Source organism: Palaemon carinicauda, chromosome 17 (assembly GCF_036898095.1).
Source record: "Palaemon carinicauda isolate YSFRI2023 chromosome 17, ASM3689809v2, whole genome shotgun sequence".
Lineage (NCBI taxonomy): Eukaryota > Metazoa > Arthropoda > Malacostraca > Decapoda > Palaemonidae > Palaemon > Palaemon carinicauda.
This window is the reverse complement of record NC_090741.1, coordinates 124,881,927-124,905,545: the sequence shown is the minus strand read 5'-3', so window position 1 is coordinate 124,905,545 and position 23,619 is coordinate 124,881,927. Positions and strand designations below refer to the sequence as shown.

Genomic DNA, 23,619 nt, shown 5'->3' with positions numbered 1-23,619 from the left:
GGGACAATTGTATGTAGAGGTTCCACTGTATCTGTTTTAATGTTGTTAATGTTTTTAGAATATTTGAAATATTTTTTTTTAAATTTTTCATTACATAAATCGTTTATTTCCTTTTTTCCTTTCCTCACTGGGCTATTTTTCCCTGTTGGAGCCCTTGGGCTTATATAGCATCTTGCTTTCCCAACTATGGTTGTAGCTTGGCTAGTAATAATAATGATGATGATAATAATAATAATAATAATAATAATAATTATTCTGATCCCAAGCATGGACCCTGCGCTAATATTGCAAGGTGCACTAACTGTAGCCAGGATCACAAGCCAACCAACAGGAAATGTCCTCAATATCAAATAGAAGAAGCAGCTGATTATGCCTTGATTTCATTAGTAGCGAAGACTGAGCAGCCTGTCCCTGATGTATCTTACTCATGTAAGATTTATATGAAATTTCAAGCTGACTGGAATGGGATTTTGCACCATCTTTTAGGCTTGAATTGGTCATAATTGTATAGTAGTGTTGATCCTATAGTCCCTTTGAATGAGATGATAGGCGTATCCCTTCTTGTGTACTAAGGTACTGAACGAAGGACAAGCCATGGTTCAATGATGATTGTAGACTTGCCTATTTGGAGAAGCAGGAGGCCTATCATCTTTGGAAGGATAACAGATCAGATTTGACCTGGAATAACTATACTCAGCTAAGAGCTTTTGCTCAGAGAGTTTATGCCTCAACTGAAAAAGAATACAATTTAACCATAAAAGAAACCCTTTCTGGTACAACCCAGGAGCATAAGTGGTGGACTACCCATAAATCTGCACTCTTTGGTGCAGATGCAACAGTTCCTCCTTTACTTAAACCAAATGGATGTGTCACTCACTGTCCAAAGGAAAAGGCAACCCATTTGGCAAATGTGTTTGACAGCAAGCAGAGTAATGGGAAACTCAAACTTCCTCATTCCTGTTTTCCCAAAGCTAAACTAACTAGTTTAGCTTTTCGATCTCATGAAATTAAAGGTCTGCTGATGGACCTTGATGTTTATGGAGGTGTAGACCTAAATGGTATTTTTTATAAAGACTGCAGATTTTTTAGCTCCAAAGTTATCTGTTATTTTGGGCAAGTTAGCAAGAAGAGGAGCTTTTCTCAACTTTTGGAGAATTAGTAATGTTACTCCACTGTAAATGTGTTTGTAGTAGTTCAAGTCCAACTGATTACTGCCCAATTTCCATAACTCCCATATTATCTAAAGTTTTTGAATGTCTTTTTGTTAAAATATCTTAATAGGTTTCCTGAAGGTAATCATCTGTTCCCTAGTTTGCAGTTTGGTTTTCGTAAATGCCTTGGAGCATGTGATGCCCTTCTTACAATCTCCAATGATGTACAGAAATCCCTTCATTGTGGTCAGGAAGGTTGTATGGTTGGCCTTGATATTAGTGCTGCCTTTGACCGTGTTAATCATGATGCCCTTGTTTTCAAACTCAAACAGTTGGGAGTGGGTGGGTCGTTGCTTAGCATTATTATTGAATTTTTAAGGAATAGATCGCAAAAAGTTGTTGTTGATGAGCACCATAGTGAGTCTAGGGATGTGATATCCGTTGTTCCTGAGGGTAGACTCTTTTGCCTATTACTTTTCTTACTATATACACATGACATGTGGTTTGGTCTAGAAAACAAGCTTGTTGCATATGCAGGTGATGCTACTCTCTTTGCATCATTTCCATCTCCTGAATGTAGATCTGGGGTTGCTGAATCCCTTAGAGATCTTGCTAAAATTAGTACATGGTGCAAATTATGGGGTATGAAGTTAAATCCTAACAAAACTCAAAGTATGATTGTAAGTAGGTCAAAGACCGTGGCTCCTCAACATCCGGATCTCAGTATTGATAATGTTTCTTCAACTTTGTATAACAATTTTAAAATTTTAGGTGTGATTCTCGACAGAAAATTTACTTTTGACAAACACCTTAGGTCTTTGTTTTCTTCAATTGCACCAAAAATTTTCTTATTGAGAAAGTGTTTTAAGATTTTTGGTGATCAATCTATTCTGAAGAAGTGTTTTAATTCTTTAGTTTTACCGTGTTTTGAGTATTTTTCTCCTGTCTGGTCTTTAGGTGCTGATTGTCATTTTAATATATTGTACAGGAACTTACGGTCTATTAAATTTCTTATTCCTGATCTACATATTAATCTCTGGCACCGTCGTTCAATTAGTTCATTATGCATGTTGCATAAGATTTTTTATAATTCTGACCATCCTTTACATTCAGATCTTCCCGGACAGTTTCATCCTGTTCATAATACTGGTTATGCAGTTAATTCTAATAGTCAGGCCTTCTCCGTCATGAGGCTCAATACTACACAGTATTCTAGAAGTTTTATTCCAGCTGTTACCAAGTTGTGGAATGATCTTCCTAATCTGGTAGTTGAATCGGTGGAACTTCAAAAGTTCAAAGTTGGAGCAAATGTTTTTATATTGAACAGTCATAAGTCCTTTTATAGTTTATATATCAAATATCCGTTTTTATGTTGTTAATATTTTAGAAATCTTTTGTTTTATGTTTTTATTACTTTTTATATAATTTATTTCCTTATGTCCTTTCCTCACTGGGCTTTTTTTCCCTGCTGGAGCCCTTGGGCTTATTGCATCTTACTTTTCAAACTAGGGTTGTAGCTTATCTAGTAATAATAATAATAATAATTATAATAATACAAAACTACGAGCTTACCTACCCCAGTCAGAAGTATGACCACCTCCTTGGAACTTGATTCGTGTCCTTCAGTCTCTAAAGGGTGCTCCCTATGAACCATTATACCCGGCAACAGATTGACACTTCACTTTGAAGACAGTGTTTCTACTCGCCTTGGCTTCTTCCTAAAGAGCTGGTGAACTGCATGGTCTTTCCTATGATATCGCCCATTGAAGGGGATGGGGCAAGGTAATTTTCGATTTCGTCCCTGAGTTTATTACTAATACAGTACTGTACTCAAAATTCAGGAGTAGTTGATCCGAGAATAGCCGATCCTAGATTCGAGCCCTTCCAGATTGGGAGTCTTAGTACTGTGACTGATGATTCAGATCAAGTATTACAATATTTAGTAAGGAGTTTTAGGTGTTACCTCAAAAAAACATAACAGCTTGCCCCCTAGTGTTGGCACTCTTCGTCAGCACTGGGAAGTTAAAGAGAAGGAGAAGGGTCACGAAGAACACCATCTCTGCTTGAATTTGCTGGATCATTGACCTGGCCTTGAATCCTGACCTTCTCCAACACGACGACTCAGAGCTCAGGACGTCATTGGCATTGCAATGTCCCTGGCATTCAGAAGAGACTACAGTGATACCTCTGGATACGAAAGTTTCTGCTTACGAAAAATTCAGGATGCGAAAAGTGATTCGAAGATTTTTATGCCCCAGGATACGAATAAAATTCCAGGATACGAAAACCTTACGAGATCCCAACTCTTCGCCGAGAGTAATTTTAAAAAGCACGCGCCGCCAGACTTTGAACTTGGGTAGACTCACTTACAGCCTCCCGCTCACCCATTGGTTATCTCCCTACTCAGACACTAGCTGACGCCATAAGATCCTGCTTTCCTATTGGTCGGCAACTATCCCAGCTTGCCTACGCACGGGCGTTCATCTCTCTCTCTCTCTTTTCGTTCCGACCGCGGTATCGTTAACAGACATTGTGTTGTGTGCTTTCGCTTGTTTGACTTAGTGTTAATATACAGTACATTCGTACGCCACGTGTTATCGTTAATAAACATTCGTTACTGTGCACTGTACTGTATTAGTGTTTACTATACATAGACTGTATATAACGTACGTAGTGTATTATATTATGTATTACTGTAGCCATGGGTCCCAAGAATGTTGCCGAAGGAAAGAAGAAGAAGACGATGCTCTCGATGGAGACGAAACTTGAAATCGTTAAAAAGTACGAGTCTGGCATGCTTTTAAGTGCGATCGCCAAGGAGTATGGCCGGAATCCATCTACGATAGGCACCATCCTGAAGCAGAAGGCGGCCATAAAAGCAGCGACACCTTCTAAGGGCGTCACTATTTTCTCCAACAAGAGAACGCATGTGCATGACGAGATGGAGAGGCTGCTTCTTGTGTGGATCAAGGACAGAGATTGCAGGAGACACCATCACTGAGACTACAATTTGCCAGAAGGCCTCCGCCATTTTCGGTGATCTCGTGCGTGCTCAGGCCGAAGAAGGGGCAGGAGAAGGAACATCCCAGCAGGAACCCCCAGAGTTCAAGGCTTCTCGTGGGTGGTTCGAGAAGTTCAAGAAAAGGACTGGCATCCATTCAGTGGTACGGCATGAGGAGGCAGCCAGCTCGGACACGAAGGCCGCCGAAGCCTTTGTTAAAACGTTTGAAGAGTTGACTCTGCAGGAAGGCTACAGTTCGCAGCAAGTTTTCAATTGCGACGAAACTGGCCTTTTCTGGAAGAAAATGCCTCGTCGGACGTTCATCACGGCGGAGGAGAAGAGGCTACCCGGACATAAGCCTATGAAGGACAGGCTTACCCTTGCTTTTTGTGCAAACGCCAGTGGGGACTGCAAGATAAAGCCCCTGCTGGTGTACCATTCAGAAAATCCCCGAGCCTTCAAAGCCCACAAAGTCATCAAGGAGAACCTTCCCGTGATGTGGAAGGCGAATGCAAAAGCCTGGGTAACGAGGCAACTGTTCATTGATTGGGTGAATGTCTGCTTCGGTCCGACTGTCCGAAAATATTTGGAAGAAAAGCGCCTCCCTATGAAATGTCTGCTGGTGTTGGACAATGCTCCAGCTCACCCTCCTGGCCTCGAGGAATATCTTCTGGCCGAGTATTCCTTCATTAAGGTCCTATTTCTACCGCCTAACACCACCCCTCTCCTCCAGCCCATGGACCAGCAAATTATTTCAAATTTTAAAAAATTGTACACGAAGCATCTCTTCAAGAGATGTTTCCAAGTCACAGAGAGTACAAACCTCACTCTGCGTGAATTTTGGAAAGATCACTTTAACATCGTGATATGCCTCAAACTCATCGATCTCGCTTGGCAGGAAGTTTCTAGGCGTACCCTGAACTCATCTTGGAGGAAGCTGTGGCCTGATGCTGTCTCTGCACGAGACTTCGAGGGGTTCGGGAAGCCTGGAGGCGAAGCCGAGATCGTTGACGATCCTGAACCAATTCAGCAGTCTGAGGTGGCTGACATCGTACATCTTGGTACGTCCATGGGGCTGGAAGTTAGCGCGGAGGATATAGATGAACTTATAAAGGAGCACCATGAGGAGTTGACGACGGACGACCTGAAGGAGTTGGAGACGATGCAAGTGAGTGATGTTCAAGAGCAGTTCTCTAGCGGTGATGAGGAGGATGTTGCACCTTTGAAAACGGCAGACATCAAGGAAATTCTTGCATGTTTCCATAAAATGGCAGACTACGTCGAAAAGGAACATCCAGAAAAAGTTTATACCAACCGTGCGCTTCAATACTGCAATGACGTTTGCCTAACGCATTTTAGAAATGTGTTGAAAAGTCGGCAGAAACAAGCTTCAATGGATAGTTTCTTATTAAAAAGGCCAGTGGTATTAGTAGGCCAAGACGAAGGTGAAAGTGAAGAAAAGAAACAGAAAAGAGGAAGGGATGAAGAATTAGAAGGTGAAAGTAAAGAAAAGAAACCGAAAAAAGAAAGTGATGAAGTAGAAGGTGAAAGTAAAGAAAAGAAACAGAAAAAAGAAAGTGATGAAGAAGTAAAAGGTGAAAGTGATGAAGAAGTAGAAGAGATTTAGAAAATATGAAAAACGTAAAGTTATGAAAAAGCAAAAAAAAAAAAATTCAATTTTAAGTTTTATGTTACCGTTAAGTGTTAAAGTAATTTTTTCTTTCATTTTATAGTTTTCCATACGTAATGTTAAGTGTTAATTATTTCTGCCATTTTTTTATTTCGTAAAGTTTAAGTGTTAATGTGTTAAGTGTGTAAATTACTGTACGTAGTCTGTCACTTGTTACGTTTTCTGCCTTATGACATCCTCCTCTGCCGCGACTTCGCTATCGGACATCGTCTCAATCAAAAGGTAAGTTTCAATTTTTTTGTTACACTAACTAACTGTAACCTTTTTTTCAGAGTGTACAGGTATCAATCCTTAATTTAGGTGTACGTACAGGTAACAATACACCTTCACTGATCTAAATGCTTTACGTACATACAGTACCGTAACTTTTATACAGTAGTAAAGAAAATGGACCGTTTTCTTTGGGCTTGGGGGGGATAACTTGGCTATAACTACTGTACATTATTGAATACGTAATCTCATAGTGGTTTCTGGAATGGATTAGGCTGTTTTTAACGGTTGGGTTAATTACTGTATTGAATGATAGAAATGGCTGCATTGCATGTTTATTACTACAGTTTAGCGTGTTTATGAAAGAAAAGGTGACTTTTTGTAAGGCTTGAACGGATTATCCTTAATTTAGGTGTACGTACAGGTAACAATACACCTTCACTGATCTAAATGCTTTACGTACATACAGTACCGTAACTTTTATACAGTAGTAAAGAAAACGAACCGTTTTCTTTGGGCTTGGGGGGGATAACTTGGCTATAACTACATTATTGAATAATAGAAATGGCTGCATTGCATGTTTATTACTACAGTTTAGCGTGTTTATGAAAGAAAATGTGACTTTTTGTAAGGCTTGGAACGAATTAGGCTATTTACATGTAAAACGCGACTCAGGATACGAAAATATCAGGATACGAAACCGCATCCTGAACGGATTAATTTCGTATCCTGAGGCATCACTGTACTGTATTTTGTGGCGCAGGTATTGCAAGCCGGCGTGTGGAAGCGTCAGATGACCTTCACTGCCTACTACCTGTAAGACCTGACCTAAAGGAACATGGAGATGTCTCCATTGGTCCTTTGGTGGCTGCTCAACAAGTGGTTTAACCCTGGATAGGTATCGTTATTTGACCACCTTAATTAGGTATCGATGGGTCGACCTCGACCCGAGGTCCCCAAAAAATTCATAAAAAATCCATTTACGAAGCAATTCACAACCTTTTACTATTAAAAAAACTTCAAAGAATATTCTATTCATCAAAAAAAGTAGATAAAAGCTAATTCCAAAATAAATATTTATTACAAATAGATTAAAAAAATAAGTATAAGATAAACGACTTTACAAAAAAATTCAACAAATTTAAATATGGAAATAAGCTAAAACTATTCTAAGCACTTATTCTATGATAATTGAGTACCATTTGCTGAGATCCAGATGGCGGAGGAACCACAAGGAAACGTTTCCTGAAATGAGAAAAAGTGTATGTTTTTTTTGGCTAAAAAAATCTATCCTCTATTCAACATTTTTTGGGGGTAGGTAAATGACATTGTTAGTGGCTGAAATTTTTACAGGATATTGTATTATTATTGTACAACAAAAATTTGTAAAAGAAACTGCACTTGGATATTATTTGATGTTATAAAAATGAGAATTTTTTTTTTTCAATTTTTTTTTCTTCGAATTTCTATTTAGATTTTTTTCATAAATAAAATCCGTATATCCATTGTTGAGCATGGTATTTATGCATGAAAATATCAGAAATTTTATAAAAAAAGAGGAATACATACAGCTTTGCCAGCTTGTGTCGGATATGCTCACAAAATGACCGCCAACCACACCACCTTAGAAGGTCAAATCTGCTACCAGAAATGGAGGAAGATATGTCAATATCAGCGAGTCATTTACTTATATAATTGTTCGAGGATTTGCAGAAATATATTATGGTAGCTAGAATGAAGTTTATAGATTATTTTGCAATTAAAAAAAAATAAAATAATGATCGTAATTAAGTTATCATAAAGGTACAAACTTACAAAAACAGGAGAAACAAGTGAGCAAGTCCTGAACGCGGACATGGTCCTCGTAGAGGACATACCTCCGCCAAGGTGACCTAGAGCGCCATATGTCCTAGAATCATGAACTTGACCTTCACGTGACCTTGACCTTCAGGTGACCTTGACCTTCACGTGACCTTGACCTTCACGTGACCTTGACCTTCAAGTGACCTGCTTGACTTTTGACCTTCAAGTGATCTTTGTTCATTTGCCACTGATACTTAATATGACATTGATATAATGCACCAATATGACCTTGACCTTTGACCTTTATAAATTTGAACATCACCCATGGGTTGCGCCTGGACTAGGACTTCCCTGTTGGCTTATGCAAAAGTCAGTGCTTTATTTCTGTCTCTTGATATGGCCACTTATGTCATAGTGACACCAGTGACCCCTGTGACCTTGACCTTGGGGTGACCTTGACCAAAATTTAATCAGTTCTTCCATACACATTGGGGAACTACTTGGCCAAGTTTGAAGTGATTCCGTGTAGAAATGTGGCCTCTACGTTGTCCACAGACAGACAGACAAACAGAGAAACAAACAAACAAACAAACAAACAAACCGAACCGAAAACATAACCTCCGCCGCTTGGCGGAGGTAATTATAAGCTATTTCATAAAAACGTACGGGGTAGAAGACATTCACAAACACTTTACAACAATCCTTTTTTATATATGCCTAAACACTACTGCACATTCGATAATTTTATAAAAATTTGATATTACACAACTTACCTTAACCTCTTCAGCACGACCTGTCACCGGAGTGTCAATATAAGCATTCCGACTTTTTTCCGTCACGTGTAAACGCACCAAAAATCAGCAAATTATCAAATATAACTATTTATCTACTAGTATAAGTGTGTGTGTGTGCGTGTGTGCGTGTACGTGTGTCCCTCCGTATGCATGTATATATGTATAAGTGCACATACATGTGCATATATATAATTATGCGCAACTGTGTATGCATATACTGTATACAGTGAACCCTCGCTACTTCGCGGTTCGACCATCGCGGATTCACCACTTCGCGGATTTTTTCCATAACCCATATATATACAGTAACATATATATATATATATATATATATATATATATATATATATATATATATATATATATATATATATATATATATATATATATATGCATGTATTTATGTATATATGTATGTATGTATATATGTAGGTATATATATGTGTATACATATAAAATATATATATATATACACACATATATATATATATATATATATATATATATATATACATATATATATATATATATATATATATATATATATATATATATATATATATATATATATATCTAAAGTAGGAAGATGTGATGTAGTTCTAAGGGAATAGTAAGGGAAATATGTCTGGGTAATAAGCAAAGCTCTACCTCCAGTTTGTTTCTTCATTATGATCAGAGATAAATGTAAACAAAACATTGGTTGCCATTTTTTAACGTGCTTTTTAGCGTGTTTAGGAAACACATGATATTAAATTGCCTTTAATATTTGTGCCTGTTTTAGTTTAGGGTACTGTAGTACATGCATTAAGTGTTCTGTACATTAAAGGGTAGTTTGTTAACAGTACTACGTACAAGGGAAGGTTTTAAAAGTCTTAATATACATGTTGAATAAATAGGTAAATATGGTGTCACTACTTCTTGGATTTTCACCTATCGCGGCCGCGTCTGGAACCTATCTACCGCGATAAACGAGGGTTCACTGTAGGTTTGGTATGTAAATGTAATGTGTAAATCTACTGTATAAATGTATATATATATATATATATATATATATATATATATATATATATATATATATATATGTGTGTATATATGTATATTTGTATATGCGTATGCATTATCTTTGCAAAAAAGTTGATTACCCGAAGTATTTTCCAAGTGACCACAGAGGTATACTTCTACACTCGTTTTTGTTGACGGAGTATCGCCTGGATCCCTAATATCCGAGAAAAAAAGATATATGTATTTATTTATGTATGTGCACATATAACGTATGTGTATGTATACATACTGTACATATATGCATACATACATACATACAGGTACGTACATACATACTGTATATATATATATATATATATATATATATATATATATATATATATATATATATATATATATATATATATATATATATATATATATATATATATATATATATATATATATATATATATATATATATATATATATATATATATATATATATATATATATATATATATATATATATATATATATATATATAGTATATAAAATATATATAGCAATGATAACCATTAAAATAACAACCATTTTCCCTCACTGAAGCAAAGCTTTTTTGAGAAAGATAGTATATATATATATATATATATATATATATATATATATATATATATATATATATATATATATATATATATATATATATAAATATATATATATATATATATAAATAAATAACACGTGACCATCCGCCACCTAAAGATATGAATGTTTCGTCATCACTTTCATGGATATCAGTTTACATTGACACATAATCTTCACTGTCTGAATCCTCCATATCATCCTCTGGATGATATGAATCATCACTGTCCAAGATTTCTATGTCAGACATTATGAAATATACACAAAAAAGGCAAAGGCACGTCAGAAAACGTTCGTATGTCCGCCACCAACAACTCACATGCATCAGCTGACGATACTGCTATGAGTAAGATGAATACCCAGTTTTCTTTTATTCTGGAAAATCCCATTTTCTATAGTAGATGAATATAACCTCCACAGGTATTACGAATAGGGGAAACTAATCTATCGTGGCTATTCCGAGTTTCTTTATGTCTAGGGGGATTTATTAGAATTTTAGGACACCCGTGTGACCCATCGTAATATATATGGCAAAAATAAAGGGTCACACCTGTGACCCATCGTGCGGAAGAGGTTAATTAGGTATTGATGGGTCGAGCTTGACCCGAGGGTATCTCAGAAATAGCACAAGGAAAAGAGCTGGGATGAAATGCGTCCTCACCCAACTGCTGCGCACACTGAACTGAGGTCTCGCAGGTCGATATCACTCACAACCAATACAGATGAAAAATTATGGCAAAAAACTTTTTTTTTTTTTTCTTAATCTCGGGTTGTATCTGACCCACCACACCTATCCAGGGTTAAACCCCTCAGGCTCCTTGATGGACAAGTAACAGAGGGTTGAGGGCAAAGATTACCTGGGATTAGTCTGGAATGAATGCGTAAGAATGACTGGCTCTTTCTTTCATATTCCCCTCTCTTGGGGAAACAGCACCTAGGGTCCTCTGTAAAGCTGGTCTCCCTTATCTGCAGGTAAAACCATTTTCCTTGTGTAACCTGGTATTAAAATAATACTTGTTGTGTCCCCATACCCTTAGTGAGTGGGGATTGGGTAATACAGTATCTATGGTACCCACGGAAGATTCCTGCATCTCGAATAACTCTTACATAGACAGTCACATTGCTAGTATCACAAGCACACAGCTTGCTTAGACAGCTGGCCGTGCGTAGCGCGGATTTTGCTAGGTGTGGGGTGTCTACTAATCATGTACGGGGAAACCCCAGGTCAATGGAAAGAAGCCAGTTGGCCTGGACTTCCACCCTCCTAAGTGGTAAGTCTTCCCCTATAAAAAGCGTTGGTTTGTGTTAGTGATGGAACAAATGACAAATTTGGAAGTAATTTGTATTTTTAAATATTAAACTTAGCCGGTGAATATATAATAGCTGACGTCTCCGACGGCTCGACAGAATTCAAAAACTCGCGAGCGATCGCCATGAAGGTAGCGGGTGTGCCCACCAGCGCCGACTATCGGCCAGATACCGCATATACATGTAAACAGCTCCAGTTCTTCTCTGTCGGTTTCATCGACAAGTCGATTCTACTCGCTATTATGACCTCGAGTTTTCTACCGAATTGGTGAAGTACTTGGTTTTGGTTTTATTGCTTTCGCCGTGTTGGATTATTCAATACTATCCTCAAAAGAAATGCTTTTGAAAGGAGAGTAAAAATGTTTTGCCCTTGCTCTTTTATCTCTGGTTTTTTTCCATAGAGTAAAAATGGCCGACCCTTCCCTTAGTGTACGGAAGTGTGTTTTAGGCTTTTAGCAATTATCTTATCACGTTATAAATTGTTGTTGTTAATTATAGATTTTCCTCTATATATTTTATATCTCACCCGCCTTTATTAGGCCTCTTTGATTAGCTTTCCATTTATACTAAACATCAAGATAAATTTTAATGTTTTGTTTACATGCGGCCTTACCTATTCCTCCCCTAGTCCGAGAGTAGGCGGTCCTAAATTGGAAACCGAAGTTAAACAACGTTGAGCCCATTCAACTTTTATTTTCGTTAAGTTTAAATCATTTGCTCTGTTAGAGTTATTAAATGAATATTTTTTATTAGATATTTTATGAAAGATTTTCTTTGAATAGTCTTCGTGCTGTTTCAAAGATGAACTAACGTTTGGTTTATTTATGCTACGCAGTTTGCGCTCTATCGTTACGATAGAGAAAGAGAGAACCACGGTTTCACTTTGCAGAAAGAGTAAATCGATTTTGACGTTTTGTTCATTCTTCTTTCAAACTGAAATGTTTTAAATACTAATTTAAAGGAACTTGTTAATTTTCAATTTCTTAGTCCTTTCAGTTTTTTCCTTTGGTCAAATAACCTGTTTATTGACGAAGGGTGAGTGGGTTTTTCTCTTCTGTGTGAAATCAAGAGAGAGAAAGAGAGAGAGAGGAAGAGAGAGAGAGAGAGAGGAAGAGAGAACGTTCCGATCTTTATTCTCGTCCCAAGCGAGTAACGTTGTTCTCGAGTCAGTTTTTTTACTCTCGTCCCAAGTCTCTGTACGGGGAGAAAGGATAAAACGTTTTTAGTTTTTATTCTCGTCCCAAGGCACTGTACGGTGAGAGATTGAAAACGTAGTTTTTAATGAACTAGTGTTTAGTCTACTCCCCAGTCACTGATCCTTTTATCTTTATATATTTCCGTTTTATTCGATATATATGTTTACTGATTTTTGCTTGTATTAATGTGCTTACATTATACGACTTATTTCGCAATTATAACCTTTTGATGTAGGGGAAAATTGCGTGCTTCAGGTAGAAATCAGTTTTATTCATGCCTAATGTGAAATTATTGAAAAATTCGATTTCAGTGAAGTAAGTGCAAAAACAGAAAATCGTAGTGATAAAGTGATAATTGCGCAAAGTGTTTTTTAGTGTTGCGACCGAGGGTTCGTCTGTTCGTGCTTGTCGTTCACCTAGTCCGATACCTCTTTCAGGCTCCCATGCTCCAGGGAGAAGTAATGTCGTAGGACTTATGGGGACGAGAGGCTTTAACCAACGAACAAACGTTCCCTCTATGGTATCGGGCGTGTCTAGCAAGATCGCCCCTACCATAAGACGAGCGAGGCTGTTTTTCTCCTCGTCATCCGAAGGCTTCTCGCAAAAGAAATCTTGGAGCAAAGTTTCTAGACCCTTAAAGTGGAAGTCAGTCCATTCAGGACAGGTCCAGCGTCCTGGCTGTAGCCATGGGGACAGCTCTGACCCTTTGCAGTCGTCGGAAGACGATTCGCCTATTAAACGCAAGCGTAACACGGGGTCCGAGGGTCGCGGTAAAGGCAATGTTTTGCCAACACAGACGTTACCGTCGTCTCGGCCCGTCCCGACTCCTGTTGATCCTAAATAGGTTGTCCTGCAGGACATGCAGACTAAGCTTGCCTCCCTTATGGAGAAGTATGACGTTGAGCAGGTTCACGATAAACCTTCGCTTTCGAGTCGCAGTTACACTAAACGAGACTCTGGCCGTCAGCCGCCCAAATGAGCATTTACTCGTCCGTTTGACGTTATGAAACGTGATGTCGGTAGTTTGTCACGTCAGTCACGTGACTTGCATCCTTACTCGCTGCAGTCCCGTGTTGACTTTCAGCCGCTGCCGCAGCCTCGTGTTGACGTTCAGCCGCTGCCGCAGTCTCGTGTTGACGTTCAGGACGCTCGCCAACCATCTACAGTTGCCTTGTTTTGACGTTGAACGTCAAGCACCGCAGTCAAGAGTTGTTTTAACTGCTCTATCTAGGCAGTCAAGGCAGTCTCGACTTGACGTCGAGCGTCCTCCCGCACCTGTTGTTGTTGCTGGTCAGTCCTTTAAGCAGTTACATGACGTAGCGTCCTTGACTGCTACTGATGCTCCTTTGCGTGTGGACTCTGCTTGTCAAGCATTGCCACCACGGCAGGTCTCTCCCTTGCTTGAGACTCGGCAATTGTCGGACGAGGTTCCTTCAGATGAGGAAGTTGCTGATCCCCCTCCTACTGATATTCCCTTGGGGACTCTGTCAGACGGAGAGGAGCCTAAAGCTGCTCAGCCCTCTATGGACTTTAAATAAATAATGCTGATTTTTAAGGATCTTTGTCCGGATCATTTTGTAACTGCTGCTCCTCGTTTGCCTAAACGTCAGAGTTTACACTAGGCCTAGCTACTTCGAAGCCGTTGTTTTCTAAGCTAGTGCTCTCTCGCTCTTCTAAGAGAGCTTTACGTTTGCTAGGCGACTGGTTGATCACCAGGAGGAGTTTGGGGGAGACAGCCTTTGCTTTCCCTCCTTTTAAACTGGCTTATAGAGCGAGCGTCTGGTATGACACGGGAGAAGTTCTCGGCTTGGGAGTTCCTGCCTCTGCCCAGATAGACTTCTCAAGCCTCATAGACTCTCCCTGGCGCCTGGCCATGAGACGCTCCAAGATTTTATGGTCGGCTTCAGAGCTAGACCATCTCCTGTTAGGAGTTTTTCGAGCGTTTGAAGTTTTGCTGTACAATTATGTCATGCATAAACAAGGCTATCAGGGATGGCTCCAATGATCTGACAGCCACGTTCTCTGCAGGAACAAGACTATCAGGGATGGCTCCAATGATCTGGCAGCCACGTTCACTGCAGGAGTACGTAAGATGCAAGTGCGCTCAATGTGTTCATTGTCAAGACAAACTTCACGATGAAGTCTACCTAGCTGTCTTGACAGCATTAATGGAAGGCGACTGGATGGTCTCTCTCGACCTTCAGGATGCATACTTCCACATCCCGATTCATCCAAACTTTCAACTACATCTGCGGTTTGTGGACGGGAAAGTAATGTACCACTGTCGAGCACTGTACTCCGACCTCATTCCTGCTCCTCTTGTTTTTACAAGGCCATTGCAAAATGTAGCAAGCTTTCTACATTTTTTCAGGATTCAGAGCCTCCCTTTATTTTGACGACTGGCTAATCAGGGCGTTCGTCATTATATCGCTGTCTGGAGAGCCTCTAATGGACATTAGACCTAACCAAGGAGCTAGGTCTCATAGTGAACGTAGAGAAGTCGTAACTTACAGTATCCCATCCCAGACTATTCTTTTTTTGGGAATGGAGATACAGTGTCTGATTTTTCGACCCTTTTCGTCTCCCGCAAGAATGGAACAAGCTCTGTTAAAAGTCCTTCACTTGCAAGAGAAAAACAGTTGCTCTGTAAGAGTTTGAACTAGCCTCGTGGGAACTCTTTCATCGCTGGAGTAGTTCACTCTCTGGGGAGACTCAACCTATGCCATTTCCTATTTCACCTAAACATTGGAACAAGGAGAAGGGCTTAGTGAGTATCTCTTTCCCAATCTCCAACTCAGTCTAGACATGTCTGACTTGGTGGGACAGCAACATCAGACTTCGAGAAGGTCTTTCTCTTGCGATCAAGAACCCAAACCATGTGTTGTTTTCAGATGCAGCGGATTTGGGTTAGGGAGCTCCACTGGACAGTCTGGAAGGCTCGGTTCTTTGATCCACGGATCAGAAGGAACTCCTTTTAAGGCAGTAACATCTCTCCTTTGGCGAGATTTGTGCAGAAATGAATGTCTTGGCGGACGGCCTCAGCAGAAGAGGACAAGTCTTCTCCATGGAGTGGACGTTGCATAAGACTGTGTGCGAGAAGCTATGGATGACATGGGGTCTACCCACCATAGATCTTTTTGCTACTCTCTCTGACAAAGAGGCTCTCGACTTACTGCTTTCCAGTTCCAGATCCAGAGGCAGCTCACATAGACGCTTTCCTGCTGGACTGGTCTCACCTGGACGTTTATGCCTTTCCACCTTTCAAGATCCTAGACAAGGTGCTGCAGAAGTTCACCTCTCACGAAGGGACCAGGTTGACATTGGTTGTTCCACTCTGGCCCGCGAGAGAGTGAGTAACAGAGGTACTTCAATGGCTGGTAGACGTTCCAAGGAGTCTACCTTTAAGGATGGATCTCTTACGGCAGCCACGTAAGGAGTCTTCTTCAAAGCCTCCCCGCGCTTCGTCTGACTGCCTTCAGACTATCGAAAGACTCTCAAGAGCTAGAGGATTTTCGAAGGAGGCAGCCAGAACGATTGCGAGAGCTAGGAGAGCATCTACCATCAAGGTCTATCAGTCGAAGTGGGAAGTCTTTAGAGACTGGTGCAAGTCATCATCCATTTCCTGTTCCAGTACCTCTGTAGCCCAAATTGCAGACTTTCTCCTACATCTGAGAAATGTTCGCTCCCTCTCAGCGCCCACTATTAAGGGCTACAGGAGCATGTTGGCATCTGTGTTCAGACATAAAAGCTTAGATCTGTCCAATAATCAAGATCTCCAAGATCTCCTTAAGTCCTTCGAGACCTCTAAGGAGCGTCGTATGGCAACTCCTGGATGGAACTTAGACGTGGTCCTAAGGTTCCTAATGTCCGACAGGTTTGAGCCATTACATTCAGCCTCCCTGAAGGATCTCACCCTCAAGACGCTTTTCTTAGTGTGCTTGGCTTCGGCTAAAAGGGTCAGTGAGATCCATGCCTTCAGTAGGAACATCGGCTTTTCTACAGATAAAGCCACATGTTCACTTCAGCTTGGTTTTCTTGGCCAAAAATGAACTGCCTTCTCGTCCTTGGCCTAAGTCATTTGATATACCTTGCCTGTCAGAGATCGTAGGCAACGAGCTTGAAAGAGTGCTGTGTCCAGTTAGAGCTCTGAAGTTTTATTTAGCTCGGACTAAATCCTTACGAGGTGGATCTAAGGCTTTGTGGTGCTCAGTTAAGAAGCCTTCATTGCCTATGTCAAAGAATGCTTTGTCATATTTTATTAGATTTTTAATCCAAGAGGCTCATTCTCACGAGTGAAAAAGAGCGTTGCTTGCATAAGGTTAAGACGCACGAAGTAAGAGCTATAGCAACTTCTGTGGCCTTTAAGCAAAACAGATCTCTGCGAAGTATTATGGACGCGACCGTTTGGAGAAGCAAGTCGGTATTCGCGTCATTTTACTTAAAAGATGTCCAGACTCTTTATGAGGACTGCTACACACTGGGTCCATTCGTTACAGCGAGTGCAGTAGTGGGTAAGGGTTCTACCACTACATTCCCTTAATTCCAATATCCTTTTAATCTTCTCTTGAAATGTTTTTTAATTGTGTTGTACGGAAGGCTAAGAAGCCTTTCGCATCCTTTTTGATTTGGCGGGTGGTCAAATGTCATTTCTTGAGAGCGCCCAGATTAAGGGTTTTGATGAGGTCCTGTTGTATGGGTTGTCGCCCTAGATACTTCAGCTCCTGAGAGTCCTTCAGCATCCTAAGAGGATGGCTGGGCTTCGTGAGGAAAGCGGACTAACAAGGCAGAGTAATCGTTAGAGTCAGCTTCCTTACCAGGTACCTATATTTATTTGGGTTTGGTTATGATATAACTGTCAAAAACTCTAAGCATATACGCCGTAAACTGTATTAATACTGGTCTCTACCCACCACCATGGGTGTGAATCAGCTATTATATATTCACCGGCTAAGTTTAATATTTAAAAATGATATTTTGATTATAAAATAAATTTTTGAATATACTTACCCGGTGAATATATAAATTAAAGGCCCCCCCTTCCTCCCCGATAGAGACCCAGCGGGATGAGAAGAACTGGAGCTGTTTACATGTATATGCGGTATCTGGCCGATAGTCGGCGCTGGTGGGCACACCCGCTACCTTCATGGCGATCGCTCGCGAGTTTTTGAATTCTGTCGAGCCGTCGGAGACGTCAGCTATTATATATTCACCGGGTAAGTATATTCAAAAATTTATTTTATAATCAAAATATCATTTTTCCTAACGATACAAACCTGTAGCTGTTTATACAGATTAGCCCGCCAGCACCTATCCCCTTAGAAGTCCTACCTCAAAGCAAAAGTGGTTACTCAGCCCAGGTGTGTAAGTGAACGTGGTAGCAAACTACCTACTACCCCCCTTCTAACTAGCAGGTGGATGGGTAATCCTCGCTAAAAGTCTTATGGATAGTCTTTCAGCTGTGCTAAAAGTAATATACCCTGTAAATACCCACAGGTTTTTATTGTTAGGAAAAATACAAATTTCTTCTAAACTTGTCATATTTTACAAACATTATGTATTTTTAGAGAGAAATAGCTAGAGTTGAGTATTGAAATTATTATTCTGATTAGTAATAATAGTGATGAGGTTGTTGATTAATCAATGTTGTAAATACAATACGTACAGTATATAGTGCCACTAATTTATTCATATAAAAATACCTTTTCAGTGTTTAAAATCAGGTAACGTCCCTGACAGGTGAACACCAGACTGGGGTTCGAGTCCCACTCAAACTCGTTAGTTTCTTTGGTTGCTGCAACCTTACCATCCTTGTGAGCTAAGGATGGGGTTTGGGGGAGCCTATAGGTTTATGCTAAGTTATCAGCAGCCATTGCCTGGCCTTCCTTGGTCCTAGCTTGATAAAGCAATGTCACTGTCCCTTACCCCTGCCATTCATGAGCAGCCTTTAAACCTTAAACTGTCATTTTATATGGCCATAACTTTCATGTTAGATTTTGCTTGCTAATATATATTTTTTGTTTTGTTTTTAAGGGTTCGTGGGGGAGAGCTCTTTGAACACATAAGTGAAAGAGAACGTTTATCGGAAGAAGAGGCATCAGCTTTTTTGCGACAGATTTTACAAGGGGTTAAACACATGCATAGCCGAAGTATAGCACATTTAGATTTAAAGGTGAGTAGAGTAATTCTTGAATACTGCAGTTTTCATTATATCTGATCTAAATTATTTATTACAAACTTTCAATAGCAATTTAGTAGATTTCATCCAGGTGTGTTGTCTTGATCATTTTCCATTTTTTTTTTTTTGGGGGGGGGGGGCTGTTCTTAAGGTTTTGAGTTTTATGTAAGCTGATGTGTCTAGATTTTTTATGTGTAATGTTTGAGAATTATCCTTGTTTTAGGTAATTTGTGTTACTTGAGCAAAGTAATTATATTGCAGCATTTTTATTACTAAGCAATATTGTCAGTATTTGACGAAATGATAGCTTGCAAGTAATTTTTTTTTTTTTTCTTGGAAGTAATGTTTGACTTTTTTTGCCATTCAAGTAATGATTTACAAAATTGAATTGAGCTTTGAAATATTTGTATAAAGGTATTTTGGGTTTCCCCAGTGAATGCTAGTTCAGTATGTCCTGGAGACACTCCTGTTACTGTGCAGACTGTTGAGGATGAATTTGACTTGAAGAAGCTGTAACCTTTAGATCTTCAGGTTGGCCCTCTTTATTAGTATTAAAGGAGCCCATGGCTAAGGCTACTTCTCCCAAGTGTCCCCAGTGCCAGTGATGCCTGTGTTATTGCTGTTAAAGAGTCCCATTAGCCCTTTGCATGTCACCCTGGGTCCTTTGGCTCCCGTGAGTGCGATCTCGTGCCTGTGATTCCTTCCCCAAGGTTAGTGCTGGTGTCTGCAGTGAAAGTGAGTTTGCTTACTTTTCCTTTGGTGAAAGTGACTCCTAGTGTTTTGGTTCCTGTCAGAGGAACCCCAGTGGTTCCTCCCCCTTCGGAAGCTTTTTCATCTACAGAACACCTCAACTCTTCTGCACGCAGAGTCAGAGAAAGTCTGGTGAAGGGAAGAAGCAAGATTGCTCAGCTTTCTCCTTTTCCCCACTTACTGATTTTGATGCTTCTTCTCCTAAGACGAAGAAGTCCAGGAAGGCCAATTGGAAGCAATCCCAAGTGATTTCTAGTGATCTTTCCTCCCTTTAGGTAGACAGTTTCCTACCCCGTGAGCATCAGAGGTACAGCCCGGGTGATCGGTACTGTCTCTGCTCTGGTTGCCAAACTAATAGAGGGGTTTGGGCCCATAGTTGTGTGCCGTCCAGTACATTTTTTATCTGGATTTTGTTGTAATACTTCATCCCCCTCCTCTGGAAGGACTATCTTACTTCTGATAGAGAAGATAACACCTCTTACGGACACTCTTGCATGCGATAAAACACAGTCTCGAGTGTGTCTGTGACTGGTCCCCGCTCTGGGCTCACAAGTACCAAGCCTGGTTGAGTATTTGACCACGATCACCAGAGGATAGGGTACTGGGTACCGCAGCCATCTCTGTCTTGATTAGTGGTAGAGATAAGATTATCTATGATGCCAAACAGCTTGTATCCCCCTGGTCCATCATCAAGCTTTAACTATGTTCCTGGTACTATTCTTGGATCTGACTCCTGTTACTGAGGGGCTGTGAGAATCTCTCGAGAGGTCTGGCCAACCTTCGGCCATTTCAAGTGATAAGTGGGTTCTGGGATCTCCTGATCTAAAGAAACAGGTCCGGTCCCGACGGAGCTGAGAGCTTGGAGTCTGAATGTTCCTTCATTAAGTTTCTTGCATTTATCCATTAGTGTGATTAACTCGGCTATAGCACCTGCTACAGGAAGGTCATAAGTACACCTCAGGGTCAAGAACTTTTCTTGAGCTACCTTGGTGGAAACTTGCTAATATGGCCTTGGATCAATAACAGTTCTACTTGCCAGACCCTTCTTGGACTACTCCTCTCCTTAGTCAGTGTCTGCTCCGACAGGGAGCTCCTGAGTTGGAGGCCATGAAGTCCTCTGCCATGACCACCCTTGAAGTAGTGTTTTGGCTTCCCACAGACTTTTGCATTGTCAACTTGAGTTCATGGCAAAGTACAGGATGCTCGTGTTGTCTATGGGAAAGGTAGTGACCTTTCTTATCAACTTAGTTTTGAAAAGGAGGGATGTTGTGGTGTCCTATTTCTCAAAACAAGTTGGATCTCAGGTTTTTCTTGTACTGAGAAATGCTCTGATAGTAAGTTCCTCTTATGTTAGTCTTTCCAAAGAGCGAGGTAGAGGTAACGGTGGAGAACTGCTTCATAGGATTTCCTGGCCTTTAGAAGGCAACTGCAGCCAAGCCTTCAGAGTTGGTCATGCTTTCAGTGTTGAAGAAGGACCAGGCCTTCGCCAAACCCTGATCAGGTCCTCCAGCAATTTTTGGCTGGAGGGATCTTATTTTGTGAACCCCTCGGAGCCCCCAACCTGATCAGTTCATGAAGATGGGGACAATGCCTAAGTCATAAGTTGTTATACCATTGGGGAAATTGAGAGTGACAATGGGCCTGAGCCTAGGGTATTGAGTGTCCTTTGGGCAATTACGTGTTTGTTCCGAAACTGGAATACAAACCACGCTATTTATTAGGGGTTATACTTTTGGTGGAGCTGAAATGACGAGCCATTAGAATTTAGCAAGGGTTAACTACCCACACCGCTAGTTAGTGGGGGTAGGGGGGGGGGGGGGGTAGCTTGCTACCACTCCCGTTCACACACCTGTGATTTAGTCACTATACTTTTGGCTCGGATGGAGAGCGGTTGTTTCCTCTCTCCCTCCTCGCCTATTCTGGACTGCCATTAATTTTTGTCTTTTAACTTACTTTTTCTTATACATGTATTTATATGAAAACATTCTTAATGCTTATGTATATATATATGTGTATAGAAATGTGATAAGTTTCCTTTTCAGCGTTTGTGCTGTGTGTGTGTGATACATATACGACAACGACACTTGCATAGATTAGCAAGGCCAGCACAGTTCCACTTTGTGGGGAACGACCTCTCCCTCTCTGGTCCATCGGTCTTCCCGTCGGCATATAACCGTTAACTTCGCCTTTTCCATTTTCCTACGGGAAACATGGATTTCTGAGCGAAGGGAATGTGGCCACCGTCCCTCAATGGGCGTCATCATGGGTGTCTTTAGTCTCTTCTACGAAGTGTTTACCTCTCTCGTTCGCGAGAGAGGCCACTCATAGAGACTCCCCTTCGGAGGATCGCTACTGTTAAAGGTCAGCTTGCTGATCCACCGGCCCTCATGGGCGTCATTATGGGCGTCTTCAAGTCTCTTCTATGAAGTGTTCACCTCTCTCGTTTGCGAAAGAGGCCACTCATAGAGACACCTCTTTGGAGGATCACGCTGCTCATCAGCTCCTGATCATCCTACCTGCAGACCTACCAGTGCAGCTGACCTTCCAGCACAACCTTGCGCTGCAACTTAGTCCGTGGACTTCGGTCCTGGACTCTTCTATGGACCTTTCACGGTTGCCATCAGGGCAACATCTCAGTTCCTGATCGTCCTACCAGCTGACCTGCCGATCTACCAACACATCCTTTCGCCGCTGATAGTCCTTTGGACTTCGGTCCTGGACTCTAACGCAGGCCTTTTACGGTCCCCATCAGTGGATGCTTGCCCTTCCAAAGGGCACATCCCAGTTCCTGATCGTCCTGCCAGCTGACCTACCGATCTACCAACGCAACCTTACACCGCTGTTAGTCCTTGGACTTCGGTCCTGGACTCTTCCGTGGACCTTTACGATCTCCATCATGGATGTTTGCCCTTCCAAAGGGCTCAACCCAGTTTCTGGTTGTTCTGCCAGCTGATCTGCCAACCTACTAGCGCTACCTTCGCGAGCGCGTCAACAGTCTTCCGTGCGTGTGCGCCGACAGTCTCCTGCGCGCGGTTGCCGACGATCTTTCGCACGCGGGCGCTGACGGTCTTTCGCGCGCGGGTGCCGACGGTCTTTCGCGCGCGGGTGCCGACGGTCTTTCGCGCGCGGGTGCCGACGGTCTTTCGCGCGCGGGCGCCGAAGGTATTCCGCGCGCGGGCGCCGACGGTCTCCGGCGCGCGCACCAATGATTTTCCGCTCGCGCACCAATGATTTTCCGCTCGCGCAAGCGCCAATGCTCTTGCGCACGCTCTTCAATAGTCTTGCGCGCGCCAACAGTCTTACGCGCGCGCACTCGCCGACTTTCTTCCGTGCGCGGGTGCTGATGGTCTCCTGCGCGCGCCGATGATTTTCTGCGAGCGCTGATGCTCTTGGCGCACATGCCAGCAGCAGTCTTCCGAGCGCGCCAACAGTCTACCGCGCACGCACGCCGACAGTCTTCTGAGAGCACACGCCAACAGTGCCGTGCGCGCGCCGATAGCCTTCCGCGCGTGCGCCGACGGCCTTCTGCCCGCGCTAATGGCAATCCACGCGCGGGCGCCAATGGTCTCCCGCGCGAGCCGACGGTTTTCTGTGTGCGGACGCCGATGGTCTTCCGCACCAATGGTCTTCCGCACGCGCACGCCAGCAGTCTACACCTAGTACTCTCATGCACGTGCCGATGCACCCGCCCTTGCGCAACCAGTCAAACGCTTTGGAGCATTCTAGGGAGAATACACAAAACTATACAGTGCCTTACTGCGCGCTAGCGCTCTTCCGCACATTCCTGCGCCCTCCTGCGCAGTTGCGGTCTCAGATCCAATGCGCCAGCTCTTGCCAAAGAGTCAGGGCTCGCAGATCCAATGCACCAGCTCTTGCCTAATAGCCAGTGCTTGCCTGCCCTCCAGGCAGAAATTG

At 41.7% G+C, this 23,619-nt stretch overlaps 1 protein-coding gene across 1 annotated transcript in view; it reads left to right on the top strand.

Moving 5' to 3' along the window:
• Positions 1–23,619, top strand: part of LOC137656167 (death-associated protein kinase 2-like) — a 294,844-nt gene that overhangs the window by 110,722 nt on the left and 160,503 nt on the right. Inside the window, exon 3 of the mRNA XM_068390342.1 lies at positions 18,810–18,948. Coding sequence (XP_068246443.1) covers positions 18,810–18,948 — 139 coding nt within the window. The remainder of the gene's footprint in view (positions 1–18,809; positions 18,949–23,619) is intronic.